Source organism: Acinonyx jubatus, chromosome C1, assembly GCF_027475565.1.
Source record: "Acinonyx jubatus isolate Ajub_Pintada_27869175 chromosome C1, VMU_Ajub_asm_v1.0, whole genome shotgun sequence".
Taxonomy (NCBI): domain Eukaryota; kingdom Metazoa; phylum Chordata; class Mammalia; order Carnivora; family Felidae; genus Acinonyx; species Acinonyx jubatus.
In genome coordinates this window covers 103,438,689-103,464,612 of record NC_069381.1, presented here as the reverse complement: position 1 = coordinate 103,464,612, position 25,924 = coordinate 103,438,689, and the positions used below count along the sequence as shown (strand labels likewise).

The 25,924-nt window shown below is 39.9% G+C and overlaps 1 protein-coding gene across 12 annotated transcripts in view; it reads right to left on the bottom strand.

Annotated features, from left to right (window-relative positions):
• RPRD2 (regulation of nuclear pre-mRNA domain containing 2) overlaps nt 1–25,924 on the bottom strand; it is a 103,543-nt gene that overhangs the window by 52,971 nt on the left and 24,648 nt on the right. For all 12 annotated transcript variants that reach the window (XM_027056263.2, XM_027056266.2, XM_027056261.2 and 9 more), the window contains exon 2: nt 1,518–1,647. In XM_027056263.2, coding sequence (XP_026912064.1) covers nt 1,518–1,647 — 130 coding nt within the window. The remainder of the gene's footprint in view (nt 1–1,517; nt 1,648–25,924) is intronic.

The following is a 25,924-nucleotide window of genomic DNA, read 5'->3' as shown; positions in this document are numbered from 1 at the left end:
GGGGGACAAAGCATAAGAGACTCATAAATATGGAGAACACAGGGTTACTGGAGGGAGTGTGGGGGGGGGGGAGATGGGCTAAATGGGTAAGGGGCATCAAGGAATCTACTCCTGAAATCATTGTTGCACTATATGCTAATTAATTTGGATGTAAATTAAAAAAAAGAAAATTAACAACAAAAAAAGAAAGAATTAGGGGACTAAGAGTCAGAAAAAAATCTCAATTCTATTCTCACCTCTTTTACTAAATTGACATTTTACTTTTGGGCAATTTCTTAACTGCACTGGGCTTCAGTTTTCTCATTTTGTAAAAAGAAATAATAAAATTCAATATGCTTCCCTGCAAAGTTAGTCACCGTGAGTTGCAAATAACATTTGTATAACAATTTTGAATTTATAACCTATTTCTACACAAACTGTGGGAGATCAAGAATCACACACTCTACTGACTGAGCCAGCCAGGCACCTCCATTTTATGTACTCTGACGTGGGTATAAATCTGTATTACACAGCACATTCAAGTAGGACCAAAATAAACACCTCAACTTAATAATCCAAAGGAAGGAAAAGAGATCGTTCTGTTTTTAATGGGTTAATACTAACAAATGGATCGGTAATATGCAATAGTCACATTATTTATACAAGCATATAATACTATGCTAGTCAATATATAATTTGAGTTAATATTTAACTATTTTGATTGTTCCATATAATTGTTTATCCTCCAGTTGGGTGTGTATGCCTCTTAAACCAAATAAACAACTTGCAAATATGGGTGAAACACCAGGAAAACACTATTAATACAGAGTAAAAGTAAGATCAAATGTTAAGTATTCCATACTTTGGGAAACACTGCATACAATTTCACTAAGGATAGAATAAATCAATACGAGGTTGGGAATAAATATTTCCATATCTCTTTAATTACACAGATGTCATAGAGGGTGCAAGATTTCAAAAAGACTGAAAGAAGAAAGGAAATGTGTAAAAGAATATGGAAACAGAAGAAACAGTTGGAAAGTACTCCCAACCAAAGAATATGACCAAGAGATATATATGGTCAAGGTAGTAAAGAGGGAGAGAGTAAATAACAAACAAGCTTTCAAAAAGGGAAGAAAGAAGGGCGCCTAGATGGCTCAATTGGTTAAGGGTCTGGCTTCGGCTCAGGTCAAGATCTCAGGGTTCGAGAGTTTGAGCCCTGCATCAGGCTCTTAGCTGTTGGTGGAGAGCCTACTTCAGATCCTCTGTCTCCCTCTCTCTGTGCCCCTCTCCAACTTGTTCTCTCTCTCTCAAAAATAAATAAAAACATTAAAAAAAAAAAAGAGAGAGAGAAGAAAGAATGTTTAAAAGAAAAATATGTGTATTAGTGGGAATGTTACATGAACAATTTGAGCAAAATATCCTTCGGTCTTTAAGCATGTAGAATTATTAACAATTCTTACTAACAGGTAAAAAGGTGAACTAAAATTTGTAATTTTCTAAGCTTAGATCCCAAAAAGCAGTAAGAATTTACTTACTTCACTAGAGCAGCTGCTTCAGGAAGGACATCAGCAAATGATTCACGGAAAATGATTGCGTTTTTCCTTTTGCAGTTCTGGATGACATCATTAGCAAGGTAGAAGAGATTCAAACGGTGGGGATAGGCAGCTAGAAATGACAAAAGACAATAAATTAAACCAAATGAGTCAAATTACACTTAGTTCAATTATTCTCAAACTGTGTAAACTATTATATGGGTGTATAACAGATAAACAGAAAAATGAACTAATGGATCAATTTATTGAAATTGGTACCTAAAAACCTTGACTACTTCAGGTTAATTTTCTGTTCAAGGTGCTCCTTGGGTAGATTTCCATTTCACTTTGTAGATGTTTGGCACTAAAAACCTCATTATCTCTGGAGAAGCTAAAATGAAATTGTTCTCCGGAAGCTCAGCTAACTCCAAATACACCAGGGTTAATGGAAAGAGTATGGGCTTTAGAACCACCCAGAATGTGACCTTAGGCAAACTGCTTAACCTCCTCTACATTATTATTGTAGATAGACTCTTTTTTTTTTTAATCAACTAGTCCACATACTACTCAGATACACCTAAATCCTGCTATCTGCTACTTACAGCACTAGGTCCTAGGACATAAGTAATTTGACCACACACCTAGATCAAGTTTTTCAAAGGCCAAATCAATCTGCCTTCTAGAACCTCAAGCAAAACCACCCCAAGTTTCATTATATCCTAGACAAGTTTAATGTCCTTTTGGATGATCCATCACATTTTCTAGTCTCTCAATATCTTATCTTAAATTCAGTGACCTCCAAGAACCACTCTTCTGTGCATTTTAAAATCCCCTTTTCTGACCACAGCCTCCTACTCCCCTTCTATCTGTTCATCAAGATCTAAGTTCTATATTTTCTCTAACTTTAGTCACTTTTTTTTACTCAATTTTTTCTCTATCAATTCCACAGTCTTTGATCTATTATTTAAACCATTCTTTTATTAAAACGTTCATTTTCGGGGCGCCTGGGTGGCTCAGTCGGTTAAGCGTCCGACTTCGGCTCAGGTCACGATCTCGCGGTCCGTGAGTTCGAGCCCCGCGTCGGGCTCTGTGCTGACTGCTCAGAGCCTGGAGCCTGTTTCAGATTCTGTGTCTCCCTCTCTCTCTGACCCTCCCCCATTCATGCTCTGTCTCTCTCTGTCTCAAAAATAAATAAACGTTAAAAAAAATTAAAAAAATAAAAAAATAAAAAACGTTCATTTTCTTTTCCTTTTCTTCCCTAATCTAGCCTTTCCATCACATGCATTCAACAAAATCCTAAATCTGGATCAATCTAAATACCTTTACTGCACCTTTATTTCTGCTCCTGGATTGTGCTGGAGAAAAATCATACCATCAGGAGGACTGAAACCATATAAATTTAATCTCCTTCAACTGGGCCCTTGCCACTACAATGCTACAGTGCTTCCACATGTTCTTTTTTTTTTTTTGGTAATCTTTATTTTTGAGATTGAGAGTATGAGCAGGGGAGGAACAGACATAAATAAAGGGACACACAGAATCTGAAGACGCTCCAGGCTCTGAGCTGTCAGCACAAAGCCCAACATGGGGCTCGAACTCAAGAACAGTGAGATCATGACCTGAGCCAAAGTCAGACGCTTAACCGACTAAACCACCCAGGTGCCCCTGCTTCCACATGTTCTTAATCAGCATCCTCTTTCATCTGTTAAGAGTGATTTCAAATTTTTACCACTCTTCTCAAGCCCCCTGTTTCACCACATTCCTTCTCACTCTCAACAGATAAGTTTATATGCTACTCTACACAGAAAGCAGAAGTCATTAGATGGAAATTCTGTTTTCTCAAAAAATGTATCCATATTTAAACCCAACCAAATCAACTTACCTGAGTCAGTTAAGATCTTTTAGATTCAGGTATCTAAAAGAGTCCTCACTGTCTCCACTTTAACTCCTGTAACTATACGAGAGACTTTTTTTTTTTTTTTTGCTGTGCTTAAAATATGCAATCTACTATGCTTAAGAATTTTACACAAATTACGCTATCTCATTTATGTTGCCACCAAACAGCAATTACCAAGGTTACCAGTAAATTCCAAATTATTAAACCCAATGAAAAAATTTAAAATGTTATTTCATTGTGGCTTCTGGCACAATGTTGTGGTAATTCCTCTTTCCATTTCTGTCACAGCCACCTTCCTGGTTTTCCTACCTCTCTGGTTCCTTCTCCATATATGCAAATATCTACATATATGTGCAGATAGACTGCTCCATCCATGACCATCCTCCTTTAAATGTTAAAGCTCCCCAGGGTTCTCTCCTGAGCACTCTTCTCAATTCACCCATGGCACGATGTTTTAAGATTTCAGGTTTTAAGTCAGATACTTTACTCCATTCCTGACTTTGTCGCTTATCAGCCTTGGGGTTTTTTTATACTACTTAACTCTCCTATATTACACTTTCTTTTTCTTTGTAAAATGACAACTTCATAGAGTTGTTATAAGAATTAAATGAAGGGGCGCCTAGGTGGCTCAGTTGGTTGAGCATCCGACTTTGGATCAGGTCACGATCTCATGGTTGAGTTCAAGCCCTGTGTCGGGCTCTGTGCTGACAGCTCAGAGCCTGGAGCCTGCTTTGGATCCAGTGTCTCTGTCTCTCTCTGCCTCTCCCCGATTGATGCTCTGTCTCTCTCTCTCTCTCAAAAATAAAAAGAAAAGAATTAAATGGAACAATGTATGTAAAGCATTCAGGACAGTGCTTAGCACACAGAAAATGGAATGCTACCTGCAAAACCGTCCACTTGTACCACTTTAACTCCCACCACTTATGCATCAATGACTCCCATGTCCACAGATACCAACCCTGGATTTCCCTTTATCAGTCAATGCACACACCCACGTCCATGTCTCAGAGGCACCTTGAGCTTGATTTTTCAATATTTTATTACTAATCTTCCTCCTCTTCTGTTACTGCTCTTGTATTTAGCCAGAATTTTAGCAACATTTTTGGACTCTTCCTACTCCATAGGAGACCCTCACCATATTTGATAAGTCTCCAAGTCCAGCCAATTTTTACTCCAATAATATTTGTCAAAGCTTTCCCCTCTTTTCCTTCTCTTCTTCCTGTTGCTCTTTGCTGGCTTCATCACCTTTTACCTGGACTACTACTGCAGTACCCTCCTAACTGGGACCTTGCCTCTAGACTTAGTCCCCTCAAGTTCACTCTCTCAATTGCTAAATTTGCTTCTCATTATCTAATTGTCTCCCATATCGAATCTGTCAACGACTTCCAACTGCTCACTGGAAAATGCCTAAACACCATGGTCTTCATTTATGATCTGGATCTTACCTTCTCTTTCAGTCTCATCTCTTCCCCTTCAAAGTTCTATCTTTAAGGAAGAACTCACAGTTCCCAGAAACCTTGCACATGAGCTCACTCTCTCTCTCTCTCTCTCTGAATTTTCCTTTTCTAGGAGAACCCATCCTAAATATCTTGTGTTTTCTACTCATCCGTGGGAAAAAGTCCAAAATTTTAAATTTAATTCATGACAGATTCCGGTCTCCCCCCATCTTATCTCTACTTCTTCCCCAAACAAACCTCCCCAAACTATTTTAATGCAATTTCTTCTCAATGTAAAACCTACACTCTATAGTCAAATCACTATTGAAAGTCAGAAGAATGAGAAAAATTGGCTGAGGTAGCCTGAGAAGATGCCTAAAGGCAGTGGGGTTTGAGAAGACCCATCCTGAATGCTTTCCAAACCCTCCGCAGAGTTCTTGCTTACTTGTTTTCTTTAGGTGCAGTTTACTGACCTTAAAGGTGCAGTTTACTGACCTACAATTTGTTCTCATCATCAAGCCCCACCTCCTACCCGTCTTACCACCCATTTCAACAGGCTAATTCCTTTCCCTCCTTCAACTCTCAGCTTACATATGACATCTTCCATGAAGCTTCCCCTGACTCCGTAAGATAAGGCCTTTAGTACATCCTGAACCCATACCTGTCATGCATTTATCACATTGTAGTGTACTTCTCTGCAATTTCCACTAGAGTATAAGCTCCCCAAAGGCTGGAATTCTGTCTTGTTTATTGCTAAGTCCTCAATGACTAATTGAGTGTGTGGCAGGTGCTTAAATAATATATGTTAAATGTCTGATGAAGAAGTTGTATTTTTGTAGGCAGGAAGAGTTTTCTATGTGCTAGACATTTTTAAAGATGATACAAATATTTACTTAATTTATTTTTAGAGAGAGTGAGTGTGAGCAGGAGACAGGGGCAGAGGGAGAGAAATAGAGAATATTAAGTAGGTTCCATGCTTAGCACAGAGCCCGATGCAGGACTCAGTCCCTCAACTCTGGGATCATGACCTGAACTGAAATCGAGAATCAGACACTCAACAGCCTAAGCCACTCAGGCACTTCAAGATGACACATAGATTAACTGATATCCTTACAACAATCCTATGAGGTTGGTACTATTAGCTGCATTTAACAGATGGAATGGCATGAACTGTCCAAAGTATGAAGTATGAAGTAAGTAAGTACTGAAGCTGGAATTTAAATTCAGACAGTCTGGGGGCACCTTGGTGGCTTAGTCAGTTGAGCATCTGACTTCGGCTCAGGTCATGATCTCACAGCTCATGGGTTTGAGCCCCGCGTTGGGCTCTGTGCTGACAGCTCAGAGCCTGGAGCCTGCTTCGGATTCTGTGTCTCCATATCTCTCTTTGCCTCTCCTCCACCCCTCCCCCTGTCACCGCACTCTGTCTGTCTGTCTCTCTCTCTCTCTCTCTCTGTCAAAAAGTAAGTATTGGGGCGCCTGGGTGTCTCAGTCGGTTAAGCATCCGACTTCGGCTCAGGTCATGATCTCACAGTCTGTGAGTTCGAGCTCCGCGTCGGGCTCTGTGCTGACAGCTCAGAGCCTGGAGCCTGCTTCCAATTCTGTGTCTCCCTCTCTCTCTGACCCTCCCCCATTCATGCTCTCTCTGTCTCAAAAATAAATAAACATTAAAAAAAATTAAAAACAAAAAAAGTAAGTATTAAAAAAAATTAAATAGAGGGGAACCTGAATGGCTCAGTTAAGCACCCAACTTCAGTTCAGGTCATGATCTCACGGTCCATGAGTTTGAGTCCCACGTCAGGCTCTGTGCTGACAGCTCAGAGCCTGGAGCCTGCTTCAGATTCTGTTTCCCCCTCTCTCTGCCCCTTCCCTGCTCATGCTCTGTCTCTATCTCTCAAAAACAGGTAAACGTTAAAAATAAAAATTAAAAAAATAATAATATTTTTAAATACATACAATCTGGCTCCAAAGTCTATATTCTTAATCACTACTGATTTCTTTTTTTTTAATTTTTTTATTTGGGGGGGGGGGGTACGAGCTGGGGAAAGAGACAGAGGGAGAGAGAAAGAATCTCAAGCAGGCTCCATGCCCAGCTCAGAGCCTGACATGGGGCTTGATCCCATGACGGAGAGATCATGACCTGAGCCAAAACCAAGAGTCAGATGCTCAATCAACTGAGCCACCTAGGCGCACCAATCACTACCTACTTCTATTTGTGTCTCAGACCAGGACATGGGTTTGGCTGGAAGAACAGTGGGAGAATAGGCAGAGATGACAAATTCTGATGGTTACTATATATTGAGCTAAGAAAGTTTTAACCCTTATTTTGTGGCTAACAAAGACCATGAAGTTTTTATAAAAAAGGGTGTGTTAGAAAAAGCTGCAGGTAATTTTATTGTTTGAAATAATAAAAAGAGCTAATAACACAGCAAGAAAGCAACCAGACAAATCTATAAAGTGAGATATTCTGCAGGGCAACTGGCCCAATCCATTAACAAATCGGTGGCATATGGACTTCAAGCTGTATTACAAAGCTGTATGTAATCATCAAGACAGTATGGTACTGAAACAAAAACAGACACTGATCAATGGAACAGAAGAGAGAACCCAGAAATGGACCCACAAATGTATGGCCAATTAATCTTTGACAAAGCAGGAAAAAATATTCAATGGAATAAAGAGTTTCTTCAGCAAGTGGTGCTGGGAAAACTGGACAGCAACATGCAGAAGAATGAATCTGGACCACTTTCTTACACCATTCACAAAAAGAAACTCAAAATGGATGAAAGACCTAAATGTAAGACAGGAAGCCATCAAAATCCTCGAGGAGAAAGCAGGCAAAAACCTCTTTGATCTTGGCCGCAGCAACTTCTTACTCAACATGTCTCTGGAGGCAAGGGAAACAAAAGCAAAAATGAACTATTGGGACCTCATCAAGATAAAAAGCTTCTGCACAGCAAAGGAAACTATCAGCAAAACTAAAAGGCAACCAACAGAATGGGAGAAGATATTTGCAAACGACATATCGGATAAAGGGTTAGTATCCAAAATCTATAAAGAACTTATCAAACTCAACACACAAAAAACAAATAATCCAGTGAAGAAACGGGCAAAAGGCATGAATAGACACTTCTCCAGAGAAGACATCCAGATGGCCAACCGACACATGAAAAAATGCTCAACATCACTCATCATCAGGGAAATACAAATCAAAACCACAATGAGATACCACCTCACACGTGTCAGAATGGCTAACATTAGCAACTCAGGCAACAATAGATGTTGGCGAGGATGCGGAGAAAGAGGATCTCTTTTTGCATTGCTGGTGGGAATGCAAACTGGTGCAGCCACTCTGGAAAACAGTAGGGAGGTTCCTCAAAAAATTGAAAATAGAACGACCCTATGGCCCAGCAACTGTACTACTCTACTAGGTATTTATCCAAGGGATACAGGTGTGTTGTTTCGAAGGGGCATATGCACCCCAATGTTCATAGCAGCACTATCAACAATAGCCAAAGTATGGAAAGAGCCCAAATGTCTATCAATGGATGAATGGATAAAGAAGATGTGGTGTATACACACACACACACACACACACACACACACACACACACACACACAATGGAGTATTACTCAGCAATCAAAAAGAATGAAATCTTGCCATGTGCAACTACATGGATGGAACTGTAGGTTCCATGTTAAGTGAAATTAGTCAGAGAAAGACAAATATCATATGACTTCACTCATACGAGGACTTTAAGACACAGAACAGATGAACACAAGGGAAGAGAAGCAAAAACAATATAAAAACAGGGAGGATGGCAAAATATAAGAAACTCTTAAATATGGAGAACAAACAGAGGGTTACTGGAGGGATTGTGAGAGGGGGGATGGGCTAAATGGGTAACGGGCACTAAGGAATCTACTCTTGAAATCACTGTTGTACTATATGCTAACTTGGATGTAAATTTTTAAAAATTAAAAAAAGTAAATAGAAAAGGCAAAACAAAACAAAAACAAATCAGTGGCATAAAACATAGTGGAGAGATGAAGGGTCTCAAGAGACAAAATAATCTGATGTAATTAATTTGTGTTCCTGAACTGCACAAAGGTTTGGACTAATCATCTGTAAATGACATTTCTGGATAAACTAAAGAAATCTGAATTCTGGGATTAGATAAAATGAAAATTTACTGAAAAAGAAATTAGAAAAAAAACAAACAAACCATCAACTGCTCAATACCTAGCAGGCTATGGATGAAATAAGAACTCTGGTAATTAAAACTTTTTTAAAATAAAGAGTCAACCTTTAAAAAAACAAAAACAAAAACAAAAACAGGGGTTCCTAAGTGGCTCAGTCGGTTAAGTGTCTGACTTTGGCTCAGGTCATGATCTCACAGTTTGTGGATTTGAGTCCTGCATCGGGCTCTGTGCTGACAGCTCAGAGCCTGGAGCCTGTTTCAGATTCTGTGTCTCCCTCTCTCTCTGCCCCTCCCCAACTCACGCTCTGTCTCCCTCTGTCTCAAAAATAAACATTAAAAAAATAAAAAAATTTTAAAAACCCAGTAATTACAGTGATTTCATGTTAGAAAAAAAAAATCAGTGAAAGAGATCAGAAAGGATATGGAATTAAGGTTTTTTTTTATTTTTTTAATCTTTATTTTTTATTTTTGAGCGAGAGACAGAGAGACAGAGTGCAAGTGGGGGAGGAACAGAGAGATACAGAGAGGAACAGAGAGATACAATATGCAAAGCAGGCTCCAGGCTCCGAGCTGTCAGCACAGAGCCAGATGTGGGGCTCCAACTCACGAACTGTGAAATCATGAACTGAGCTGAGGTCGGACGCCCAACCGACTGAGCCACCCGGGCGCCCCAACTAGTTGTCTTGAAGTAATCTGCATTTCAGCCTGGACCTTTCTTTGAACTGCAGACTCAAATATCCAACTGCCTCCCCAACACCTCCCCTTGCATGTCTAATTCACAGTTTAGCCTCAACATGTGACCTTCCAATCTCTTCCTCCGAACTGTCTCCTCCTATGGTCTTCTCATCGCAGTAAATGGCATTTCTTCTGGTGGCTTTTTTCAGCCAAAAATCTTGAGTCACCCTTGACTCCTCTTTCTTTTTAAAAATGTTTATTTATTTTGAGAGAGAGAGAGAGTGCACGCTCCCAACACGAGAGCGGGCGGAGGGGGGGGGGCAGATAAAGAGTGAGGGAGAGAGAATCTCAAGCAGGCTCCACGCTGTCAGCACAGGGCCCAATGAGGGGCCCAATCCCACAAACCAGTGAGATCATGACCTGAGCCAAAATCGAGTCAGATGCTTAACTGTCTGAGCCACCCAGGCTCCCTTCTTTCTCTTTCATACTCTACATCCAAAGTCACAATACAGATCTCATTAATGCTATCTTTAGGAAGTTACAAATGTGGAAGGGGGGAAGATTAGAATAAACCCTGTTATGTTGGGACTGTAACTGGAGTCTTGGTATAAACCTCATAGTTATATACATAACTATAGAGGGAAGAAATGTCTGTGTATACGTGTGTGTGTATACATACAACTATTTCCTAAATCTTTCCACGGAAAGGCCTAGAAGTGATAATATCCCAGTATCTAATATCTAGATCTTGGTTTCAGAGAACCAGGGCTTCTTGGAGAAATGGCTGATTGGAGGCCAGGAAAGAAGGTTCAAGAGCTTGGAACACCTTGAACCAAAGTAAAAAAGTGCTCAAAGAATGATGTCAAAAGGACACAGGCTCTACCTTCAAGGGGTTCCTGCTGGCCAACTCTATGGAATGGACAAGTGCCAAGTGCCAAAATCAGTAATAGTAAAGGATTATAACCACTGAATAAAACAGCAATCCATGAATACGTATTGAAATAAACAGATGAAAGGGGAAAGCCCAGCTTTATAATCAAATGCCAACTAACCAATATATAAGGATTGATGGCATTAAAAAAACCCAGCATTTCACAACCATCACTGTAAGAACTGACACAAGCAACAATAATCATAGATGTTAAAGCTAGAGAGAGAAAGTTTAATGCAGAACAGGAAATTTATAAAGTCTCAAACTACTTCTCCACAAAACACTCACTTTACAGTGGAGAAACCTTATAGGTAAAAACCATCTTAAGCAAGTGACAGAAGTTAACATCACTATTAACAGGGCAGATCATGGGGCGCCTGGGTGGCTCAGTCAGTTAAGTGTCTGACTTTGGCTCAGGTCATGACCTCGCGGTTCGTGGCTTCAAGCTCCGCATCGGGCTCTGTGCTGACAGCTCAGAGCCTGGAGCCTGCTTCAGATTCTGTGTCTCCCCCTCTCTCTGCCCCTCCCCTGCTCACGCTCTGTGTCTGTCTCTCAATAATAAATAAATGTTTAAAAAAAAAAAAAGAATTTTAAAACAGGGCAGATCAACAGTATGTTACTCCAAATATAACAAGTTAAGAACACAGCATCACTTCTGCAGTATGTTTGTCCAAAACTGTATAACCTGAACCTAATCATAAGGAAACATCAAATACAAATTTTTGGATAGTTTACAAGTTACTGGTCCAAGTCCTTCAAAAATGAAAGGTCATGAAAGATAAGGAAAGACTGTTCGGACTGAAGAAAAATAAGAAGACGTGACAACTAACTGCTACACAAGACCCTGTACCTTTAACCATTATTGGGGTAACTAGCAAAATTCAAGCAGTCTGTAGAGTCCATGACAGTACTGTATCAGTGTTCATTCCCTGATCTTGGTGGTTGTGCAGATGTCATACAACAATCATTGCAATGTACTGAACTGTGTCTCCCCAAAATTCATATGGTGAAGTCCTAAACCCCAGTGGGGGAGGAGGTAATTAAGGTTAAACAAGGTCATGAGGGTGGGGCCTTATAGGAAGATAAGAGTGTTTCTATAGGAAGAAACAGACACCAGAGGGCTCTCCTACTCCCAACACCCCTGACCACCATGAGAGGACACAGTAAGGAGGAGGCTGTCTATGAATCAGGAAGACAGCTTTCACCAGAAGCCAAACCTTGATCTTGGGATTGAACTTTGATCTTGGGCTTTCCACGTTCCACCTCAGAAATGTGAGAAAACAGCGGCACCTGGATGGCTCAGTCGGTTGAGTATCCAACTCTTGATTTCAGCTCAGGTCATGATCTCAGAGTCATGAGATTGAACCCCAAATCAGGCTCGATGCTGAGTGTGGAGCCTGCTTAAGATTCTTTCCCTCCCTCTCTCTCTGTCCCTCCCCTGCTTGTTTGCTTGCACAATCTCTAAAATAAAAAATAAATAAAAAAAGAAATGTGAGAAAATAAATTTATGTTGTTTAACAACTTGTGGTATTTTGGTATGGCAACCCAAGCTTATTAATGCAACAATAGAAGAAGAATATCTTTGTTTTTAGGAAACAGACAATGAAGTATTAAATAGGGCATCATGGCTGCCTTATACTTTCAAATAGTTCAGCAGAAAGAAGTGTGTGTGTATATGGAGAGAGCAGTAAGAGATAAGGAGATACATGTTATTAGGGAATTTGGGTGAAACGTACAGGAGGTCTTCGCATTATATCACAACTTTAAATTTGAAATTATTTAAAACAAATTTAAAAAAAATTTTAAACTTTTATTATTGAGAGAGAGAAACAGAGCATGAGCAGGGGAGGGGCAGAGAAAGGGAAAGACATAGAATCTGAAGCAGGCTCCAGGCTCTGAGCTGTCAGCACAGCGCCCAACGCAGGGCTCGAACCCACGAACCGCGAGATCGTGACCTGAGCTGAAGTCAGACACTCACCCAGGTGCCCCTTAAAACAAATTTTAAAAAATTCATAGATTCCAACTACTACTTACTACTTTGTTGGTCTAAGTCATAATCATCATTTGCTTTAATTATTGTAGTAGCCTCCTAACTGGTCTCCCTGCTTCTACCTTGCCTCACTTCAGTCTAACCTCAACTCAGAAGAATGATCCTTTTAAAATATAAATCTGATCATATTACTCCACTATTTAAATCCCCTCCAATAACGTTCCCCTCCTTCAAGATCAAAATCTTACAATGGCTTGTAAGTCCTAAACAATCTGACACCACATTATTTCTGATCCTCTGTCCTGATCACCATTCATTCCATTCCAGGCACCTTACTGATAAAAGGCCTACAGCACACCTGGCCTATGCAGGGTCACACCCACCTCAGGGTCCTTTAAGCAGCCTGCTCCCTCTGCTTGGCACACTCTTTTCCCATAGAGTCTCATGGTTTACTCTCTCATCTCATCCCCCCCCCCCCCAATTGCCTTTAAATATTTGCCTAATTTAAAAAAATATTTACTTGGGGCGCCTGGGTGGCTCAGTCGGTTGGGCGTCCGACTTCAACTCAGGTCATGATCTCGCGCTCTGTGAGTTCGAGCCCCGCATCGGGCTCTGGGCTGACAGCTCAGAGCCTGGAGCCTGTTTCGGATTCTGTGTCTCCCTCTCTCTCTGACCGTCCCCTGCTCATGCTCTCTCTCTGTCTCAAAAATAAATAAGTGTTAAAAAAAATTTTTTTAATTAAAAAAAAATTTACTTGTAAGGATATTTAGTACAAATAATGACAGTGCCACACAAATACTTAAAGAAAATTACACCTTTTCACAAAGAATCCATATCTTCTCTTTAAAAAAGATAAATCCTGGGGTGGTTCAGTAGGTTAAGCACTTGACTCTTGATTTTAGCTCATCTCATGGATCAAGAGTTAGAGCTCCAAGTTGGGTTCTGTGCTGACAGCATGGAGCCTGCTTGGGATTCTCTGTCTCCATTCTCTGCCCCTCCCCAGCATGTGTACATGATTTCTCTCAAAAATAAGCAAACATTAAAAAAGAGAGAAATGTTTAAAAATATAAATCCTCCAACTTCCTTAAAATCACTCGGCAGATTTGTTGAGAGTTAACAAGAAAAAAATAATTATCTGGAAGAGCATCAAGGTGGTAGAGAGAATACTGAACTACAGAGAATCGTTGGGAGTGCCACAATGATCCACAACTGTGTAAGGACAATCATCTATATCTAAACTGCGACACAATGAGAGTGAAAAGGGTGCTAATGCCATCAGGATGTGTGGTCACCTATGTGTAGGGCTGAGCCAAGAACTAGCTTCTGTAAAATGAGGCATTCAAACAGTTTCTAAGACTTTTTTAAAAAGCTAAAATACCATTTTCTTTCTCTTTTGTGAACTAAAGATAATGAACAGTGCTGTACTCTTTAGAAGTCAGACCTGGTGGCTCAGTCGGTTGAGTGCCCGACTCTTGATTTTGACTCAGGTCATGATCCCAAACTCACGGGATGGAGTCCAGCATTGGACTTTGCACTGAGCATGGAGCCTGCTTGAGATATTCATTCTCATTCTCATTCTCATTCTCTCTCTCTCTCCCCCCCCCCCCACTCTGTTCCTCTCCCCAGGTCTAATTAAAAAAAAAAAAAAAAAAGTCAGAGACACTTTGTTTACTAAGCCTTTAAAAAAAAAAAAAAAAAGAGGGGCATCTATGTGGTTCATTGGTTAAAAGCATCCAACTCCTCTGATTTCAGGACAGATCATGATCTCACTGTTCATGAGATCAAGCCCCACACTGGACTCCTGCTGACAGCATGGAGCCTGCTTAGGATTCTCTCCCTCTGCCCCTCCCCATGCACATGCATTCTTTCTCTATTTCAAAAATAAATAAACATTAAAAAAAGAGAGTGCTTTGATATTTTGCTTGGGGGCTCAGATTTACAATTAAGCTTATCTGGAACAGATTTATCAACGAACTTAAAATCTACCTTAACCTCTCCCTTAATGAGATGTTCTTGTTCGGACTGGGGAAACATGTACTAACTCAGTTATACTATTGTTATATAAGAACCCTGGCAATCTATGTGCCATCCCAACAAACTAAGTCTTACACTAATATCACACAAACGAATGTGATATCCTAATATAGAAATTACAGATCTCAAGAGCTATACATTACTGGAGGTCACACCTGTATTCGCATTTAACTTAGAATTCCTCTGCCTCTAGTTTTACTGCTTTACAGTGCATTCTCCAGACTACTGGGAATTCATCCTACAGATATGCCTGCCCCTATGTACAAATCTATGTATAAAAATACTCTCTGCAGCACTATTTCCAACAAAAGCCTAGAAATATCCTGAAAGTCCATTAATAGGAGATTGGCCAAATAAATCATCTACACTCAACTGAACAGCACATAACTATTAAACAGAGGACATTCAATCGTTCATTTACAACCTTCTCCAAGATATAAAGGGAAAAGCACAATGACGTAGTATGTCACTCACTATAGGTGCACAAAAAATACAAATAAGCATACATTTTATATTCACAGAGAACACCTCTGAGAAGATAACAAGAAACTGTTAATAGTAATGCCTCTGCAGAAAGAAGAAACCAAGGATCAAGAGAAGCAGGGGCTGTCATGATAAAGGAATTCATTTTTTTTTTACTGTATACTTTTTGGAATTTGATTTGGGCACGTACATTACTTACGTGGGCACGTACATTAAAACGACCACTACAGGGGCACCTGGGTCTCTCAGTCAGCTGAGCACCCGACTTCGGCTCAGGTCACAATCTCACAGTTTGTGGGTTCGAGCCCCGCATCAGGCTCCATGCTGACCGCTTGCTCAGAGCCTGGAGCCTGCTTCAGATTCTGTGTCTCCTTCTCTCTCTGACCCTCCCCCGCTCACGCTTTGTCTCACTCTGTTTCTCAAAAATAAATAAATGTAAAAAAAATTTTTTTTTAAAAAAGACCACTATACTGCTACATTTTAAGCCCTTTTTTAATACTGCTAAAACACTTTGTGCATAGATACTGTTCACTTGGAGTTGAAAATATCCATTAACAAATGTCTCCCCAGCAGACCATGAGCTCCTTGAGCACAGTGGCTTTGTATCCCAATGTCAACTATTTAGCAGGTATACAATAACTTCTATTGGATAAACAGATACTAACCAAAGCCTCACTTCTAAAATCATCCCCCATCCAGATCTCATCTTCCCCTATGCTCCAAACTATCTGCTTCTCTCTCCTATCAATTAACCCCAAATGTTCTGGGTTCTCCTAGATAACACCATGCAATAATCTAAGAGGAGAAGAAATCTTTTACTCCTGTCCCTTGTTAACCAAGTCCATCTTCTATAAATCTATTATTACAGAGTCTTAAACAATCTGCACCATTGCACTTTTATAACATTTACTCTTTTGAAGTTTGACCTACTTTCACCATTATTGGTGAAAATGCTCATGAAAAGAGGAGGATCAAATAAGCAATGTAATCTGTTCTACCTTGGGTGCTAAGGATAGTCCTGTCTCAAATCCACGTATCAGAATTCTCACTCCTTTCAGAGGTTGGTATTGTATAAAGAAAACAGAGGGGCACCTGGGTGGCTTGGTAAGTTAAGCATCCGAGTCTTGATTTCAGCTCAGGTCAAGATCTCACAGGTCATGATTTTGAGGCCTGCATTGGGCTCTGTGCTGACAGTGTGGAACCTGCATGGGATTCTCTGTCTCCCTCTCTCTGTCTGCCCCTCTCCTGCTAGCATGCGCATTGTCTCAAAATAAATAAACTTAAAAACTTTTCATTTAGGAAACAGAAATTGGACCCAGAAAGAGATAAAATTCTACCTCACTTACTAACTGGGTTATTATCTTGACAAAAATTACATGTCTCCAAACCTTGATTTCTGCATCTTAAAATGAACATAATAGTTCAAAAGGCTTTTGGAAGGAATAAATAATGTATGTAAAATACATTTGTCGTATATACTACTGTTGCAGAATATTTCAAATATTTCACTAAGAGTAATTGTTTTTTCCAGTCTAAGCTAGTATATATAAGGTAAGTACAGGAAAAAGTACCATCTAATTAAACTAAATTAAGGTATGTATGGCAATAGTTTCTTCCTTTTTAACTTTGGCCTCTGAAAATGGAAAGAAAACAAGCTTTGTGTTTTTTAGCTCCTCCAATCCTAGGACTCCCCCTTGCTCTGCTCTGGCTGCTAACATCTAGGAGGCTCGTGAAACATCTAAGCTGCCAAAAAAAACAGAGGCCTGATCACCTGGGAACTCTCATCTTCAAAGAAGTCTTTGAGCTTCAAGTCAACTGTTTTCTTCTCAGCTGACCTCAGAAACATTTGGTCTGATTGCAGTAATACTAAGTATAGAGATTCATCTTGTCTAATTGCTTATATCTAATAACTATGCAGAATAACTATGTACATATCATTTCATCAGCAAAATGTTTTAAAAAGTTGATTATAACCCAAATTCTGCTACTACATGACTCAGCACTGACTAATCACATGGCCAAGCTGTTTGCTCATAGATTTAAAAATTGTTGGGGTGCCTAGTTGGCTCATTGGCTCAGTTTGTTGAACGTCCAACTTTGGCTCAGGTCGTGATCTCACAGTTCATGAGTTCAAGCCCCACATCAAGCTTGCTGCTGTCAGGCTCTCAGCATGGAGTCTGCTTTGGTTCCCCTGTCCCCACCCCCGCCCCCCCCCCACCCCTTCCCCGCTCGTGCTCACTCTCAAATAAATAAATAAATAGATAGATAGATAGATAGATAAAAACATTAAACAAAAATCTGTTCTGGAGCACATGGCTGGCTCAGTCAGAAGAGCATAAAACTCTTATCTCAAGGTTGTGAGTTTGAGCCCCATGTTGTGAGTAGAGATTACTTAAAAAAAAAATTTTTTTTTTTACATTTATTTATTTTTGAGAGACAGAGAGAGACAGAGTACAAGTGAGGGAGGGGCAGACAGAGAAGGAGGCACAGAATCCAAAGCAGGCTGTAGGCTCGGAGCTGTTAGCACAGAGCCCGACACAGGGCTCGAACTCACAAACCGTGAGATCATGACCTGAGCCAAAGTCAGACGCTTAACTGACTGAGCCATCCAGGCGCCCCTAAAATAAATAAAACTTAAAAAAAAAATTTGTTCATGCTATTCCTTCCATCTAACATGACCTTATTTTTCTCTTTTCATTTATTTGACTTCTCATCTCAAATCCCAAGTCAAATCTCTGGTTCTCAATGAAAGAAAGCTCCTGAAACCACTTCCATCTTTCTTTGCTCTGAACACATACTGTTCTTAGATTTAATATGCAGTGTTTCACAAATTAGCTTTTCTTTGGCTACACTGTAAATTCTTTGAAAACAGAATTATACCTTTTACTTCTTTTCTATCTTCCATAGTGCTGAGTACGAACTAGCCTTTTAATATGTATTTGTTGACCACCTGCCCGTCTGCCTTAGTCTAACTTGAGCCCAAGGAAAGATTATTCCTATTCCTTCAATGAGTACTAGTACAACTATTATTCATATCAATGAAAGGAAATACCAGTGTGGCTGATCCAAACAACTTTCCAAACATTTCCATTGTGTGTTTAGAACAGATCGTATCAATTATTCAAACAAACTTACCTTGGTAATTACATGCTTAAGCTTACATCACAACAACCTATCTCACTCTCCATACCTTATTCTTCTCTAGAAGGTAGGGAAGAGAGATGCTGCCAGGAGTAGGAAAGGATAACTTACGAGAAACAATGTATTCACCAGGGTATCATTTCAACATTAATATCACCGCTACATAGAACATGTATGAAACAAAGAGTTGTAAAATTACACATTTACAAAAAAACTTAGAGGGGTGCCTGGGTGGCTCAGTAAGTTGAGCGTCCCACTCTTGGTTTTGGCTCAGGTCATGATCTCACAGTTTGTGAGTTCGAGCCCCACGTTGGGCTCTGCGCTGACAGCACGAAGCCTGCTTGGGATTCTGTCTCTCCCTCTATCCCTTCCCCTTCCCCGCTCACTCTCTGTCTCTCTTAGAATAAAGAAACTTAAAAAAAAAAAAAAAAAAAAAACCTTAGAAGAATTAGTTTCCATAAAACTTTCATAATCTCATGTCTGCCAATCAGTTGTCGCAGTTAGGTACTGTGCCCTGACTTTTTTCTCCATCTATTTAAAGAACAGTTCCAAGAAGCAGTGTAGTATGGCCTGGTGCACTAGTTCCCAAATTCTGGCATTGGCCCCTGTGAAACTTCCACTGGTTTACAGAGAAATAAGAAAAATAAGGATATACCAGCACATTTTTCCTAAAGCAAGATGTATCCAAGTTAAGGATTATTCTTTATTCTCCCTTCCTACTTTTCTGGTAATTAAAATTTGTTTTTGGGGTGCCTAGGTGGCTGAGTTGGTTAAGACTTGCGATTCCTGATTTTGGCTCAGATCGTGATCTCAGGGTTTGTGAGTTCAAGCCCCGCATCAGGCTCTGTGCTGTCACTGGGATTCTCTCTCTGCCCAACCCCCTTCTCTCAAAATAAATAAATAAACTTAAAAAAAATATTTTTAAATATAAAATATGCTTATGAAATGATGGTAACAATTTTAATGCCTTTAACTGGCAATATAAACAATCCTATTTCAGCACCCTTAGTTTTTTACTTTCTTAAATTGATTGGCCCATGTCTAGAAACTAGTAGTCAAATGGTTCTTCTCTGACTCTGACTCAACATGAGCTACAAAAATAAATGCATGCTTAAATACTTCATCTCTGGGGCGCCTGGGTGGCACAATCGGTTGAGAGTCCAACTTCGGCTCAGGTCATGGTCTTGGGTTCCATGGGTTCGAGCCTCACATGAGGCTCTGTGCTGACAGCTCAGAGCCTGGAGCCTGCTTCGGATTCTGTGTCTCCCTCTCTATCTACCCCTCCCCCACTCACACTCTGTCTCTCTCAAAAATAAACAAACATTAAAAAAAATTTAAATACTTCATCTGCTTAGTCTGCTTTTTACAATCAATAATTGACTTCTCTTGTAACTGTGCTGGGAAAATTTCTTTCTTGAGATTGTATGAACCCATGGTCTGAAGATCACAGAAATGCAAGAAGCCACAGTAATACATAAAGACTATATTTTAAAGGGGGCACTTGGGTGGCTCAGTCAGTTAAGCGTCTGACTTCAGCTCAGGTCATGATCTCGTGGTCCGTGAGTTTGAGCCCCACATTGGGCTCTGTGCTGACAGCTCAGACTGGAACCTGCTTTGGATTCTGTGTCTCCCTCTCTCTCTGCCCCTCCCCTGCTTGTACTCTCTGTCTCAAAAATAAACATTAGAAAATTTAAAAAAATAATAATAAAGACTATGCTTTATTTATCCCATGAATGCAATGGTGGCTTAACCTTTAAAAACTTATAAATATCATTCACTACATTTACAGAAAAACTCTCGATAAAATTCAGTGTCCATTTAAATGGATATTGCTAGCAAATAACAATTCCTTGTTAGAAATAAAAAGGAGTCACATAACCTCATAAAATCCTAAATACAAAGAGTGAGAAACCATAAGGGGAAGACTATCATATATATCAGATCAGTTCTTCCAGACTGATCACTAGATTCAATACAATTCCCACCAAAATCCTAGTAAAATATATTGAGGAATCTGACAAAGCTGATCCTCTATTGTATATGGATGTGAAAAGCCCTCAGAATAACAAAGACATAAGGGAGAAGAATCTGGTCTTCCAGATACCACAACATCATATAACAGACTATGGAGTTTGCAAAAAATAGACAAATGGACCGGTGAAACTGAACGGAGAGCCCATAAACAGACCTGTGTTTAACTGATATTTACAACAGGGCAGTATTGCAGATCAGTGGAGAAAAGGAGAAAACTATTCAATAAATTGGACAGGGTCAATTGTCTTTATATTTGGAAAAAACTGAAAATGAATTCTATCGTGTCATACATAAAAATTAATTCTGAGTGGAATAAAGACAAATACAAAAGACTAACCAAACAAAAACCTTGTAACACAAAATACAGAACAACATCTCTATGACCATAAAGTAGGGAGAGTTCCTAAGCCAGACAGTGTGCTATACCATAACAAATAATAACAAGTATGCTTACCACAATACATACAAAAATTCAGTATTATTAAAATTAAGAACCTCTCTTCATCAAAAAGACACCATAAAGACAGTACCAAGACAAACCTCGAATTGGGAGAAGCCCTTTGTAATTTCTAATGTGGGCAAAAGTCATAACAGACATTTCACAGACAGGAATCTTGAATAGTGAATAATCAAAAATGAACTCCATTTATAATCAGGAAAATGTACATGATCACAATGATATAGCACCTACCTCCCCTTAGTGATAAAAAATTAAGAGAGCTGACAAGATGTTATGATGAAGATATTATAAAATAGAACAGTTACTGATTTACTATTTTTTAAGTTTATTGAGGTATGATTTACATATGGCAGAATTCACCCTTTTTAATGCACAGTCCTATGAATTTTGACAAATTTATAGTTGTATAACCACCACAGTTAAGATACAGTTGTTACCCCCAAAAACCTTCAAGCCCATTTTTAGTGAACCCCACTCCCACCCTCCAATTCCTATAGTTATATAAATGAAAGTATATAATATGTAACCTTTTGAGTCTGACTTCTTTCACTTAGCAAAATATGTGACATACATCTATGCTGTGCATACCAATACTTTATTCTTTTAGTCATTATTTTAAAAATTGTGATAAAATACAGGTAACATTTCTTTTTATTGTCATTTGTCAGTTTTTTTGTTGAAGGATATTTGTGTGGGTTTTGTCTGCTTTTGTTTTAGGTAATGCCAATGAAAATCACTACAAACCTTTCTTAATAGTATCTTTAAAAGAGCAAAATTTCTTGATTTTGATGAAGTCCAATTAAGCAAAAGAATTTTTAATGGATTGTGGTGTTAGTATCCTAAGAAATCTTTGTCTAACCCAAGGTCACAAAGACTTTCTCATACTTAACGTTGAAAGACTGAAAGGGGAACAGAATAGGATGTTTCCTCTACAACTAGAAGTTCTAGCCAAGTACAGTAACACAACGAAAAAGAAATAAAAGGCATACAGATTAGAAAGAAAGAAATCAGGGGTGCCTGGGTGGCTTGGTCAGTTAGGCATCCAACTCTCTCTTTCGGCTCAGGTCATGATCTTGTGGTTTGTGAGTTTGAGCCCTGCGTTGGGCTCTCTACCATCAGCTCAGAGCCTGCTTCAGATCCTCTGTCACCCCTCTCTGTCTCTCCACAACTTGTGTGCTCTCTCAAAAAGAAATAAACATTTTAAAAAAAAAGAAAGAAAGAAATTAAACGGTCTCTATTTGCAACCAACATGATTTGTCTAATTAGAAAATCATGGGCACCTGGGTGGCTCAGCTGGTTAAGCATCTGACCAGCTCAGGTCATGATCTCACAGTTTGTGAGTTCAAGCTCTGCATCAGGCTCTGTGCTGACAGCTCAGAGCCTGGAACCTGCTTCAGATTCCGTGTCTCCCTCTGTCTCTGCCCCTCCCCCACTCATGCTCTATCTCTGTCTCTCCAAAATGAATAAACATTTAAAAAAAATAAAAAATAAGTCACAAAGAATCTACAAAATAGATACTAGAAGTAATGTGAGTTCAGTAATTAGAGGATACATAATGGCAAGGCTAAATAAATAAATAAATAAATAACAACAAGACAGTACCTTTTTTTATGTCTTTATTTTTATTTTTTGGCAGTACCACTAATAGACTCATATGGTTGGGGAGCCTGAATGGCTCAGTTGGTTGGGCGTCTGACTTCGGCTCAGGTCATGATCTCACGATTTGTGAATTCGAGCCTTGTGTGGGGCTCTGTGCTGACAGCTCAGAGCCTGAAGCCTGCTTTGGTTTCTGTGTCTCCCTCTCTCTCTCTCTGCCCCACTCCCACTCATGCTGTGTCTCTTTCTCCTTCAAAAATAAACATTAATAAAAACAAAATCTTTTCTGGGGCGCCTGAGTGACTCAGTCAGTTAAGCGGCCGACTTCAGCTCAGGTCACGATCTCGTGGTCCGTGAGTTCGAGCCCCGTGTCGGGCTCTGGGCTGATGGCTCAGAGGCTGGAGCCTGCTTCAGATTCTGTGTCTCCCTCTCTCTCTGCTCCTCCCCCGTTCATACTCTGTCTCTCTCTGTCTCAAAAATAAATAAAACGTTAAAAAAAAATTAAAAAAAAAAATCTTTTCTAAAAGTTTCCCTTATGTATAGCTTTACTGCAACCCAACCCAGAACTTTTCCTTTAACTCAAGACCCGTATATCTATCTACCTGTCTATTGGACATCTCCACTTAAGTATCTGAAAGACATCTCAAACTTAACCTGTTAAAAACTAACCTCTTGATGTCCCCCAAATCTTGTCCACTCAAGGTCTTCATCACTTAGCTAATGACAACATCATCACTCAGGGCACAAACCTTGGAATTATTGGAAACACACACACACACGATTGGCTATTTGTTCTATCTTCAAAATATATCCAGAAATCATTTCCTTTTTATCACCTTTATTCCTGTCAATGCAGTCTAAACCACCATCATCTCTCACCTGGACTGTATACTTATAATAGATCTCTCTACTTCTGACCTTTCCTCTTTATTGTCTGTTCTTAACATGGCAGTGGAGGACCCTTTTATTTATTTTTTTTTTATGTTTATTTTTTTTTGAGAGACAGAGAGAGAGAGACAGAGTATGAGCAGGGGAGCGGCACAGAGAGGGAGACACAGAATCCGAAGCAGGCTCCAGACTCTGAGCTGTCAGCACAGAGCCTGATGCAGGGCTCGAACTCACGAACTGTGAGATCATGAACTGAGCCAAAGTCGGACACTTAACCAACTGAGCCATCCAGGTGCCCCTTTGGGGGACCCTTTTATTTTATTTTTTTATATATTTTTTTAATTTTATTTTTTATGTTTTTAAATTTACATCCAAGTTAGTTAGCATATAGTGCAACAATGATTTCAGGAGTAGATTCCTTAGTGCCCCTTACCCATTTAGCCCATCCCCCCTCCCACACCCCCTCCAGTAACCCTCTGTTTGCTTTCCATATTTATGAGTCTCTTTTGTCTCCCTCCCTGTTTTTGTTTCCCTTCCCTTATGTTCATCTGTTTTGTCTCTTAAAGTCCTCATATGAGTGAAGTCGTATGATATCTGTCTTTCTCTGACTGATTTTGCTTAGCATAATACCCTCCAGTTCCATCCACGTAGTTGCAAATGGCAAGATTTCATTCTTTTTGATTGCCAAGTGATACTCCACTGTGTATATATACCACATCTTCTTTGTCCATTCATCTATCAATGGACACCTGGGCTCTTTCCATACTTTGGCTATTGTTGATAGTGCGGCTATAAACATGGGGGTGCATGTGTCCCTTCGAAACAGCACACCTGTATCCCTTGGATAAATGCCTAGTAGTGCAATTGTTGGGTCGTAGGGTAGTTCTATTTTTAGTCTTTTGAGGAACCTCCATACTGTTTTCCAGAGTGGCTGCACCAGCTTGCATTCCCATGGGGGACCCTTTTAAAATGTAAATCAGTGCATGTAACTCTCTGCTAAAATCCTCCCAATAGTTCCTCCTTTCACTCTGAGAAAAGCCAAAGACTGCCTGACATGATCTGCTGTCTCTCTTCTCTCACTGACCTCACCTACCTTGCCCCCTCTCACTCTGTTCCAGCCAGTGTTCTTAAACACTTTTCCTTGAACATACCAGATATGCTCATACCTTAGGGTCTTAGTTAGAACTGTGCCCTCTACCTAGAATCCTGCCTCCAGATACCACTGCGCTGACTCAGTATTTTCAGGTCTTTACTCAATTCTCACTCTTAAATAAAGCCTATCTTAAGTGCTTCCTTGAATACTACAACCTGTCCCCCCCAATCTCCATCATTAATTCCGAAGCCCTTTGCTCTATTTTTACTTTTTCCCAAGAAGACTTTATCATCTTCCATCAAACTAGATCATTTACTTTTTCCTTATGTTCACTGGCTGTCCATTTCCCCACCAAACGTTGGCTCCACAAGATCAGAAATCTTAATGTATTCCCAAATGGCACATACATAGTAAGCACTCAATAAGAGTCACACTAGTTTTGACATGTAGTATTCTTATTACTGCTCATTGCTACATACTGCACTGATTTCTTCTTCGACCTGTGAATTATTTGGAAATGTACATTTTAATTTCCTTTTTTTTAAACGTTTATTTATTTTTGAAACAGAGAGAGACAGAGCATGAACGGGGGAGGGGCAGAGAGAGAGGGAGACACAGAATCTGAAGCAGGCTCCAGCCTCTGAGCCATCAGCCCAGAGCCCGACACGGGGCTTGAACTCATGGACCGTGAGATTGTGACCTGAGCTGAAGTCGGAGGCTTAACTGACTGAGCCACCCAGGTGCCCCTACGTTTTAATTTCCAACAAAGTGAAACCTTTTGTTTTTGTTAACTTCTAAGTTAATAGCGCTATGATTAAAGAGCATGAATTTGTATGATACAGAGCATGTGAAAATTAATCTTGCATTAGAGGCCAGTACACATCCGAATTGTTTAAAGGGGGTAGGGTGCTGGCTGGTACAACTGGTTTAAAGATTCCACATATGAGTTTTTGGAAGACAGAGGCAGCTGCACCCACTCCTGCTCCTGACTCCCCGCTGTTCACTCTCCTGAGGAACAAGTTGTTCAGGAAGCCAAGCTGTGTCCTTGGCCTTTAAAGATACTGAAAGACACTTGTGGAACCAGAGGTGGCAATTCACTGAATTAAAATTAGTCTAGGGGTGCCTGGGTGGCTCAGTTGGTTGAGCGTCCGGCTTCGGCTCAGGTCATGATCTCGCGGTTTGTGAGTTCGAGCCCTGCGTGGGGCCCTATGCTGACAACTCGGAGCCTGGAGCCTGTTTCAGATTCTGTGTCTCCCTCTCTCTCTGTTCCTCCCCAGCTCTGTCTCTCTCTGTCTCTCTCTCTCAAAAATAAATAAACATTAAAAAAAATTTTTTTTTAATAAATAAAATTAGTCTAGTCAATCACAATGCAAAGATATTTGGAGGAGTTATGTACTGGCTTGATCAGAGGTGCAAAGGAAAACAATCTCAAAGTCAAAGGACCAGCTTGGATGCCTCCCAAAACTCTGAGAATCACTGCAAGAAAAACTCCTTGTGGTGAAGGTTCTAAGACTTCAGATCAGGGCACTTGGCTGGCTCAGTTGGTAGAGCGT